Source organism: Rhipicephalus microplus, chromosome 2 (assembly GCF_043290135.1).
Source record: "Rhipicephalus microplus isolate Deutch F79 chromosome 2, USDA_Rmic, whole genome shotgun sequence".
Taxonomy (NCBI): Eukaryota; Metazoa; Arthropoda; class Arachnida; order Ixodida; family Ixodidae; genus Rhipicephalus; species Rhipicephalus microplus.
The window spans coordinates 11,362,369-11,374,703 of NC_134701.1; the positions used below are offsets into that span (position 1 = coordinate 11,362,369).

At 42.8% G+C, this 12,335-nt stretch overlaps 1 protein-coding gene across 1 annotated transcript in view; it reads right to left on the reverse strand.

The window, feature by feature from the left end:
• Window positions 1-446: 446 nt before the first annotated feature.
• The window catches only part of LOC119169949 (CRISP/Allergen/PR-1-like), a 378,447-nt gene continuing 366,558 nt past the window's right edge, over window positions 447-12,335 (reverse strand). Inside the window, exon 5 of the mRNA XM_075882862.1 lies at window positions 447-668. Coding sequence (XP_075738977.1) covers window positions 537-668 — 132 coding nt within the window. The 3' untranslated portion in view covers window positions 447-536. The remainder of the gene's footprint in view (window positions 669-12,335) is intronic.

A 12,335-nucleotide genomic window follows, 5' to 3' on the forward strand; every position in this document is an offset into this window, starting at 1 on the left:
AAGTGTATGATATCATTTTTTGAAATGCCATGTACTTACCACCGTTTCGGTGGGTATGTAATTTGTTGTTAACGGAAAGGATGTATCCGACAAGGCTATTGCATCACGACTGCGCATCGGACAAGCGCAGATACTCACGGCGCGCTATCGTGCACCTATATAATCAGTGACTGAATAAACCGATGCCACTTCTTGTTCTGGCTATCATGCTGTATCGTCGTCCTTGCTAGTTACACCAAGAAGCTTCACTCATCGGTTCTATTCGACTACTAACTTTTTTTGGTCGTGTGCCTTGTCATGGTGCAAAGACTCTCTCCGTGAACGCGGCAAGTCGGCCATTTCACGTATGCCAATGTAACAGCCTGGAAACGCCTGTTTCAGTATGTAGCACACTGCCAAACGTGTAATGAAGGTGAGCCGGTGATGATTTTATGGCTAGTAATATTTTGTGAAAACCTTTGAGGTTTGTATTCACACATAAAGTGGTGTGAATTATAACATTTTGTGTCTACCGAATTTTTTTAGGTAAGTACGCGTCATCTGCGTAATGCGTACCTTGGTCCATAGTTGCAAACTTGAGTAGTCTGGTACTTCTTAGCGTTCTTGTCCTCGTGCAGAGTATAGAAAGTGTAGCCACAGCCGACGTACCGGGTCTCGGCCCACACCAGCTGCGAAAATAAAGCCACAAAATCACTATCTCATACTGCACGATGAGGATACCGTTTACAACAAGAGCCAATCTTCATGCTATTAGAATGATATTGCCGTATAAATTCACGACACTCAATACTCAACCAAAGGCGTACTGCACCGTTTCTATCTATCTATCTATCTATCTATCTATCTATCTATCTATCTATCTATCTTTCTATCTATCTATCTATCTATCTATCTATCTATCTATCTATCTATCTATCTATCTATCTATGACTCTTATCTCCTCGGGCCGTTTCGATAATCATATATATACTGGAATCGGCATGGCGTAACATGACTGTATGACGAGCATAAGTTACTATTCGTAACCTGAAAATCTTGACATGTATGCCTTGACTGTCATGATTTAAATTTCATGGTCTTGCTGCCCTTGCGGTGGTTTCGTTGATATGGCATACTGCAAAACTGGTATGGTATGATATGACTGTATGGCGAACACAATAGACAGACCCTAACGTGGAAATCATGGCATGCTTGTCATGTAGGTCATCACTACTCGCTACGCTGCACACGTGGTCATTTTGCTAGCTTCACATATGCGAAATCGGTTATTACGTGACGTGAATGGATGATGAAGGTGTATGACTGGTGCAGACATGGAATCATGGTATGCGTGTAAAGTAAAAACATTACTGCATACCACGCTCATGATGCAATCGCGGCTGTTTCGCTATAGCTTCACATATACCAACTTTGGTGTTACGTGACGCGAACGGACGACGAAGGTAAATGAAACGTCCAAACATGATAACCATGACATGCATTTCATGTGAAACATGACTACTTGCCACGGTCATAGTACGGTTGCGGTCGTTTCACTAGCTTCACATATACCTATTTTAGGTTACGTGACGTCAATGAATGACGATGGTATATGACTGGTGCAAACATGATAATCGTGACATACGTGTCATGTAAGAGCATGGCACCATACCAGGCTCATGATGCGCTCGCAGCCGTTTCGCTAGCTTCACATATATGAAGTTTGGTAGTACGTGACGTGAATGGACGGAGAAGATAATTTTTCTTTCTTGATATTTACATTACAGTTTGGTCTAATATCTTCCCCTATACTTTCCTTGGCATTATTGTGCGTTAGATATCATTATTATTGTGTAGAACACAGAAAAACGAGCCCTTAAGAAAACACTTCTCGAAAGCGTTCTCGAAATTAGATTTCTCGAAAGCGTTCGATACGGTACCCCATAAGCGGCTCTTAATGAAACTTAGATCTTTAAATATACATCATGACATAGTAAATTGGATTGAGGAATTTCTAACTAACCGCTCGCAGTTTGTCTCCATCGATGAAGTACACTCTAGTCCCGTTCCAGTAGCGTCAGGTGTCCCCCAAGGCTCCGTACTCGGGCCCCTTCTCTTCCTGATTTACATAAACGACCTAGCTTCATGTGTCTCCTCTTGTATCCGTTTGTTCGCCGACGACTGCGTAATATATCAACCAATTACCAACCCCACTGATCAAGCCGCTGTCCAAGATGACCTAAACCACGTGCAAGAATGGTGTGACCTGTGGCTCATGAAACTTAATCCCAACAAATGCAAGATCGTTTCATTTCACCGCCGCCACAACCCCCTTCTGTTCCCTTATGTAATTGCTAGCGTTACCCTCGAACACGTGCAGTCATACAAGTATCTCGGTGTCACCATATGTAATGATCTAAACTGGTGCACGCATATTACTAACATTATATCATCAGCGAACAAATCTCTGGGTTTCCTGAAACGTCACCTCCGGCATGCACCTAAAACTGTCAAGCTACAGGCCTACAAGTCCCTCATCCGATCCAAATTAGAATACGCATCCGCAGTCTGGAGCCCACACCAAGCCTATCTGATCGACTCACTCGAGGCAGTTCAAAACCGTGCCATCAGGTTCATTCATTCTTCGTATTCCTACAATACAAGTGTAACATCACTCAAAAAAGAATCGGCTATCTTAAACCTTGACATTCGCCGCCACATCTCTAGTCTCAGCCTTTTTCATAAGTTTTTTTACAGCACCCTTCGTCATCCCTACATCGCCCCACCGGCCCGCATATCTCACCGCACGTGTCATTTGCTTCAAGTTGCCCGGCCGAGGATTAAGACGACCACCTTTTCTATGTCCTTCTTTGTTCGGACAGCAAAAGACTGGAATGACCTTCCCCATGAAGTCGTCACTACTGAATGCTCCTCATCATTTTTTGATCGATTATGTGTCCACTTTTCGTGATAAAAATTTGTGGCAACAAAAAAAAATTTATATGTTAACCCACCCCTTATGTAATACCCCCTCGAGGGGTCTTTAAGGAAAATAAAATTATGTTATGTTACTTCTCTCCGTAATTCATAAACGAGGGTCTTGTACTGGCAGACTTAGTGCCCTCAGGTTGTATACGAGTGACTATTGGTCAGCTGCCCACTCCTAATTAGTTCACGTGCTACGTGACGCCAAACAAGCTCAAAAGAGTGTGCCACACTCGCCGCCATGGCTACTGGTGGCCCTGACTGACACTCCCGCGTTGAATTCACATATAAACCCAATAAAGTGGCTGGGGGACAGCTGTCGTGGTAGCTCAGTGGTAGAGCATCGAACGCGTCTTTCCAAGGTCGCAGGTTCGGATCCTGCCCACGACAAGTTATCTATTCACCCACTCTTCTTTCTTCATATTTACATTACAATTTGGTCTAATATCTTCCCCTACACTTTCCTTGGCATTATTGTCTGTTAGATATCATTAATATTGTGTAGAACACAGAAAAACGAGCCCTTAAGAAAACACTACTTTCCTCAATGTATATATATATATATATATATATATATATATATATATATATATATATATATATATATATATATATATATATACAAATGAAAACACATTAGAGTACCCTTACAACCCTTACAACACATTATATAGCTCATTCTACGTGACGCCACACACATGAACGTGTTGCACAGCACACTATCAAGGAAACCTAGTTGTGATCTGATTTAAAATTAACCATTTTGTATCAATGCTTCACAGCACGCGCTCCAGAAAATTGAGCCTTTTTTGAGATAAGGCCAGAGACAACGTACTCACACACAACTTCGCACATTTTGCGATAGCGTTCGCCTCAAGAATTTACTGCGCCAATTGGTCACGACTGTGGCCCAAGATGCACACTGGTCGAAGAATGAAATACATGCACGTGTCTTATTACCATGCATATAGGCAGCAAACCACCAAAATAAATCTTGTTTGTTACATTGTAGGAGTACCGTGCAAGTGGTCATCAACACACCTACCACCCTGTCCTAAGTAAACCACGCCACACGACAGCAGGGACATGTAGACGACAGCTAACTGAGTTTGCTGAGTGTTTTCCAGCTGTCGTGGGAAGCTGTGTGGGAGTACGCCGTTTGTTGCCTTATCTGAAAAAGAGCTCAATTTTCTGGGGCATCTGCTGTGAAGCGTCAATATAGGATTGTTAATTTGAAATAGGATCAAAACTAGGTTTCCTTGGTAACGTGTGCGGCGCCACACGTTTACGGTTTTTCCATGTGTGCGGTGTCACGTGAAATTAACCATATAATGTGCAGTAAACAAGAGGTGGAAGTTAACGCTCACACTGCCGTCTGTTTTTTTTCCTTCTTGACTGTACATTTATTCACGCTCAAACTGAACTGCGCTAAAGCAATAACACTTCATCTCTGACTACTTCTTTTAGACTAGAAATCAATGAAAAGGGCAATGCTTCTTTGTTCACTTGAGAGTCATGATTTGCCGATGACAGAGAAGGCCATTGTATATCTGGGACGTTAAAATGATCTATGCATAATATATCTGGTGCACGTGGTGGGATGTTTAGAATAAATGCATTCAGGAAAATCAAATGGTCTACGATGTGATTGGGTGGGTGGTAGAAGACGCCCACATCAAGAGTAAGCGATTCAAAATACACTTCACGCCAAACTGACTCAGCTTGCAACGAAACATTGAGTACGGTAAGCTTCATATCAGAGTGCAAGTATAAAGCAACCCATCCACCTCTGCCCTCAGGTGGATCAGTTCTTGTAACATTAAAACTTGGCAGTGACACTTCGGCATCAGATATGTCCCCTGAAACCACGTTTCAGCAAATCCATTGATATGGGAGAGGAAAGACAAAGCTAATGACAAGAAGCCGGGGAATATATTAACTAAACGCCTAGAATTGATTAAAATGCGACTGTTATCAGGGAAGTCATCGGGACGTCATTGACTGAAAATCAGCAGCGGAAGTAGACGCCTTGTGCCCTTATTGTGAAACGTCACAATTGTGGCAGAATGCGGATCCCAGCTGTAGCGCACATCGTCAATAAACACATGATCATACACTGTGCGCGCAGAGGAGCTATGAGTGCGGTGGAATTTAGTTGCTTCCCATAGATTTCTTCTGGCAGCACGAACATGTATGAGAAAACTTGTATGTGGGAACCAGAACCTTTCAGCTCAGACGCAATTTATAGAATAGGAATTTTCTCGTGAAAATCTATGAGTTTTAATATAATTGGCCACGTGCAATCTGTAAATTGTCTGCCAATCCTGTGGCATCGTTCGATTAGTGGGAAATCTTAATTAAATCATGACTTTTTTTTGCTACCTTGCAATCACGCGGACTAATTGCATTAATTAGCTTACTTCATAAAATCGTCTATAGTGTCCATTAATCATCGCTGCCTCTCCTGAAACCTTTCCGCACCACACGTAGTTTGAATAACCCATTAGGTTACCAATGCATTTCAGGTAGAACCATCGCATTTAATACATCCGCCTTGCCACAATCTATTATTCATTGGAATGGTCTTCTGGAGCACATCATTACCATTCGAAATGCAACCAATTTTAGGGCTGAGGTAACGGCAATACTTTCTAATTGATGTATTATTTACCTAATGTATAAGGGCATTTTGTTTCTATTTTTTCTTTCTCTTTTTTCATTGTTCTCTACTACGTCAATGATCATTGTATAAAGTTCACATGCTCCACTTATTGTGACCTCTACTTATGTACCCCCCTCATACCGATGTAGGAGCCTGTGAGGTGATTTGAATAATAATAATAATAATCTATGTGAGGTGTATCCGTGAAAAATTTTGAGTGTTGACCATAATGGCATTATCATCATTTGGAGTTTCCGCAATTATATGTAGTAACAAATAATTGCGGCGCATCCTGCTTTTCATGCCGTCATTATGAGCCGTCAGCTGGTAGACCTTGTCACTAAGAAACTTTATGGTACTCTGGAATCTATCTAGTATCTCTTTAGGTACACCAGGCACGAAATTTGATGACTTGAGAGCAGAAAGACGCGACTCGACTGCCTAAAAACGCAGGCTATCAGAAAAACGAAGTTTAGCAATATCCAGGGTCATCTTGTTTTGCCCAGCAAGTAGTTTAGAAAACATGACCGAAACTGGAGGTTCACTGCTTTAGGATGCCGACTCACTGTCGTTGGTGCCCAAGACCACCCCTGATAACGATGAAGGAAAACCCGAAGTGGTGCTAGAATTTCCCAGAAAATTACCCCTGCATCCTGTTGATCTCAACATCGCCATTCAAGAACAACTTGCACAGTACACAAGCTGAGCATAAAACACACACACACACACACACACACACACATATATATATATATATATAGATATATATATATATATATATATATATATATATATATATATATATATATATATATATATATGTGTGTGTGTGTGTGTGTGTGTGTGTGTGTGTGTGTGTGTGGTTTATGCTCAGCTTTTGTGTGTGTGAGAATGGAATACACATGGCGTATGAGCCAGGCCACGTCTCCCGCATCTAGCGTCACACATGCACACACACACACACGCACACACACACACACACACACACACACACACACGCACGCGCGCGCGCGCTAGATGCGGGAGACGTGGCCTGGCTCATACGCCATGTTTATTTCATTCTCACTTCTTCCTTCTCGGCTTCAACTTCAAACTCCTAACCATCACTACCTTCTTATGTAACAGGAGCAGATGGAAGCAGTCCGGCCATATCTAAGAGAACTCGGGTGGACTAGGCTGGCTGTTGCGTCCTGGATGGCATAAACCCGCCCTGCACATCTTCACTGATGATGACACGACTTGAGGTCTTGTGAGGAACCAACAAGGCTTGAAATCTGCGTAGCATTGGATTGACGGATGTTTTGGCGTCGGATCCAGCGCCGTCGTGGCAACAGACGCTTTGCTTCTAGTCGACGTGCGTGAGAGCCAAGGCTGGTGGGATGAAGTACTTTTTTCTCCGTTGTATACATGGTAGCTTCATGCCTTTTTCGTAATTTTCTGTGGCGTTCTTTCAGTTTGTTGGATCGTAGACACGGCCTTGAGAACTGGTGCAGAAAATTTGGTCGACGTTGCTGTCTGCGATGATGGCTTAGGCATTGACTTTGTCTTTGCTTCTTTAATTGCCGTTGTCTCTTATTACCTTGTACTCGTGAGGAGGTTTCACTTGATCGTTGTTCTTGTTCGAGTAACCGTTGTAGTTCCTGGGGTTCGTGGAGTTGCCTTTGTTGAATTTGCTCGTTTTGTTGCGAAAGTTGTTCAGATGGGCATCTCTCAGGAACATGCTTTTATTTGCATGGTGATGTGGCCAGTAGATAGTCAGTCGTCGATACTGTACTGCAGGGCTTTTCTTGAGAAAAAAACAGTGTGGCACAGTGACGAGAAAGCTTGCCAGATGGTTGTGTGTCATTATTCATTGTAAATGTTTCTGTAAATTCACAATGCGCCGGCTTTGATGGATTCGAAACTGCTGTAGTGCTTCGACTCACATGTGTGTTCTCAACTGAAGATGAGAGCACAGCAGACATGGCTTAAGGTGCTTCTGATGACGTTTGTTTTTCTTTTTACTGCGTAATCGAGCTGAGAACGTCTTTTTAAAGAATCTGGTCTTGAACATCATGGTGTGGGCTGGTACTGTGAGGATTCATGAACTCGTCACGAGTAAATGCCGTCACACGTTCGAAACCATCTGGGCCTTGTGTGTGGCACGAAGCATCATGCGATTCGGGTGGTTCAGTAACATCTTAAGTGTTGTGGTGCAGTGAACACGTTGAAAATGCCGATTTCATTGCTCTTGGGAAGCCGGCTCTAGGTTTAGTCTTTTGGCGAAAGGGTCTAAATTACTTTCGGTATACGGAGGCTTTACCTTGTCTGTTGTGACGTGCAAGTTAGCAGTCGGTGTCCGAATGCGTGACGGTTTTTCGGAAGAGTCATATGATGGTGCAATGGTGGTATATTTTCTCTGAGGTCTCGTTTGGAAAATAGGCTTACTGCGCGAAGACTTCGCGCAACTGTGATGGGTGAGTTGAAAAGCCTTCCGCTGATGACGTATGAACAGATCTTCGTCGTATTCTTTGAAACAGGTGATCATTTCTTCTTTGATCTTTTACCAAGACTCGTCGTTCTCGAAGATGTGGGTGAGGTAAAGTTTGAATGCCTCACCTGAGATGCAGTCAGTGAAGTTGGTGATCATCTCCCGTTCCTACCAAGATGCAGCGGTAACGTGGAGCTCGAACAGGTTGAACCAGTCTTGTACGGGTCCATCGTCCACTGCTCTGGTGTACTTGGGGATGGAAAGGTGAGTAGATGCTTCTGACATGATGCTGGTCGATGCGTAATGCTAGGCGCTTGCACGGTAGTCCATTTATGCTCAGGGTGTCATGCGGAGAACTGCGTAGACGATGAGCGACTGATGAAGGGGCAGGCAGGTCTCCATCCTGTCGACTCGTGTGACGCTAGATGCGGGAGATGTCGCCTGGCTCATACGCCATGTTTATGATGATGATGATGATTCCACAGCCATGGCTCGTACCCACTCAGGAGGAGCGGCCAAGAATCGATGACTTAAGTCAGTAAGTTTTTTTTTTCAATATCGAAAAAAATACCAGAAAAACAGATTCCATTCCCACTTCTTTTTTTTCGGCTTCTACTTCTAACTCCTAACCATCACTACCTTCTTACGTTACACACACACACACACACACACACACACACACACACACATATATATATATATATATATATATATATATATATATATATATATATATATATATATATATATATATATATATATATATATATATATATATATATATATATATATATATATGTGACGAAGCAGGGAAAGCGAGAGCAGACGACGGAGTGGCCGATCGCTGGAAGGCGAGAAAAACGAAGGAGCTCGGGCTGCAGAGAAGATTAAGAAGGGCGCGCGCAGGCGAGACAGTTTTTTTTTTTTTGGAACGCCGGCAGAACGGGCGGCAGGTTGTTGGAGAACCCGCATCTACGCGCGAGGTTCGCATACACAGGGCGCCTGTCTTCGGAACAGCGAGCGCCTCACGGTCCTCGCCTGGCAAGACCTGGGACGCGGCCTGCTGCTCTCGGAGAACCCGCACCTACGCGCGAGGTTCCAGATTGTCCACCGCCGTCGAGACGAGCGTCGCAAGGTCCTGGCCTGGCGCGGACGAGCCCTGTCTGGCTACCGGCTACCGAGCGACGGTTCGTTCACTCGGCCCTTAACCCCTGCTGCTGCTACGTCGTTGCCACACCGGACATCTACCCGACGAAGATTACGTCATCTTAGGGACTCAACCAGCCCACAGCCTCCTGGTCCCCAAGCACCGCCACGTGAGACAATTGACTAGTAGTGTACGCTGCCGCTTTATGTATTACGTGTGTGTATGCTGTCAAATACAATTGTAGTGTGGTTTGTTAACGTCAGATACCGTCTCCTCCATCCGCAACGCGTCACACGCTCTGCGGCGCGACGAACCTCACCAACAAACATCACAATATATATAAGGGAAAGAAGTGTATACCTAAGGGCTCGTTTTCCGTGTTTTTAACACAATAATAATGAGATATAACAGACAGTAATGCCAAGGAATGTACAGGGGAAGTTATTAACATTAATGGAATGTAAATAAGAAGAAAGAAAAGTGGATGAAAAAATTACCAACTGTAAGCAGGAATCGAACCTACATTTCATTGAACGAGGGTCTCGTACTGGCAGACTTGGTGTGTTTAGGTTGTATAAGAGGGACAATTAATCAGCTGCCCGCTCATAATAAGTTCACGTGCTACGTGACGCCAAACATGCGCATAAGAGTGTTTTCACACTCGTTGTTTGGCTTATAGATGGCGCTGACTGTCGCTCCTACTTCTAAAATTCACAGATAAACCCAAAAAAGTGGATGGAGGGAGTGCCGCTGTAATAGCTCAGTGGTTAGAGCATCGAACGCGTAATTCGAAGGTCGTAGGTTCGATTCCTGCTTACAGTTGGTAATTTTTTCATCCACTTTTCTTTCTTCTTATTTACATTCCATTAATGTTAATAACTTCCCCTGCACATTCCTTGGCATTACTGTCTGTTATATCTCATTATATATATATATATATATATATATATATATATATATATATATATATATATATATATACCAAAAACAAAAGTGATGCTGCGGTAAGATTATCCGTAGCGAAGAAGACGCACGTACGAAGTGATTTTATCGACGTTTCGGCCGCGGGTCCGGCCTTCATCAGGAAGTCCATAAATGGACTACCGTGCTGATGAAGGTCGGACCCGCGGCCGAAACGTCAATAAAATCACTTCGGACGTGCGTCTTCTTCCCTACGGATATATATATATATATATATATATATATATATATATATATATATATATATATATATATATATATATATATATATATATATATATATATATATATAGCTGATACTTTAAAGCTCATTCTAGAAGGACAGGAAAAAATCTTTAACTCGATATCTGAATTGAATGCACAGTTGCTTGCATCAAACGAAGCTATAGCCGCACTTAACTCTCATGTCGCCGAAATAGCCAAGTCTCTTCAGAGCATGAAGTCTATACCCTCAAACAATGTTGCCTTGGATGACACGCTAACGCTTCTACGTTCATCTGTTACCCAACACTCTGAAAAGCTTGTTGATCTTGAAGATCGCAGTCGGCGTTCAAACCTTATGGTGTTTGGCATATCTGAAGTAGAGAATGAATCCGACGCTGATCTTCATACTCGAGTAATCAGCGAAGTATTTGATAAAAAGTTGGGTGTGAAATGTACCTCAACTGGCAGAATTCACAGACTTGGAAAAAAAGGTGTAAATCGTCCAGAGGGTGTAAGTCGTCCAGAGGGTGTAAGTCGTCCAGTAATTTTGTACTTGCAAGACTTTAACAAAAAAATGAATATCCTCAAAAACGCAAAGAAATTGAAAGGCACCAAGATATTCATAGAAAACGACTACTCTCGGCAAACGCTCCGAAAAAGGAAGTTGCTGCGGGAAAGTGCCAAACCAGATAAAGACAGCGGCAAAAATGTGTACCTTCTCAACGATAAGCTTCACATTGACAATGACGTGTACATTTGGGATGATGTGAAAAACGCGCGTGTCAAAATTTATTCCACTGTTCGTCCCGAAGTCAGTACATGACAATCTACTGCCATCCCCCCGAATAATTTTTGTCTTTTGAACATCAATGCAAGAAGCATTGTAAATAAAGCTAGTGAACTCGAATCTGTCCTGCTAACCCATGATCCTGACGTGACCGTAATATCGGAGACTTGGCTTTATGATGGAATACCCGATTCTGATATTGTTCCCCCTTCCCACCACATTCATAGGCGGGACAGGCCTTCGCACGGCGGAGGTGTTGCTGTTGTTCTTAGGTGTAACGTAAGTGCTGATCCGTTAGATCAGATTGACGGCCATGAAAGTTTATGCCTGCGTATAAGCTGTAATGGCAAGTCATTTATTTTAATTGCGGTTTACAGGGCGCCTTGTGCTGATTCCTCCTTCTTGACTAAACTATATGATCATATAATCAGATTCTCTAAAAGTAACATTATTATTGCCGGAGATTTCAACCTTCCAAATATTATCTGGCCCTCTTTATCTTTCCCCTCTTCCGATGACCACTTGGTTTTCGACATTATGCTTGCATGCAATCTTAACCAAGCCGTAAACATTCCTACGCGAGTACAAGGAAATTCTTCTTCAATTCTTGACCTTGTGTTTTACAGTGCCACCTTGTCTGAAACAGATGTTGCAGTGGTAGACGGTTTGTCTGATCATAAAATTGTAATTTTTACGTGTCAACTGGGTGGACGACTACGGCATGATTCCGACAAAAAAACTGTAAAAGACTTCAGTAGGTCTAACGACGAAAGTGTTCTTGATTATTTAGATTTTGAACTCGACAACTTCGCCGATAACGATGTTAACTTACTATGGGACAAGTTCCAAACAATTTGCCATTTCTGCATCGATAACTTTATTCCCGTAAAAACGAAGAAGGTGCGCCGCGCAAACCCATGGATCAATCGCGATGTCATTTATTTAGTACGCAAGATCGAAAGGTTGAAAAAACGTAAGGTAAACAATTCGTTATCCAGAACCCTGCGCCAAACACTAGTGGATAAAATTCGTGCGAGTAAGCAATTTTTCTATTCCACCACCTTGCCTGATTTTATTAAAACTAATCCTTCAAAATTCTGGCGCCACATGAATGCGAGAG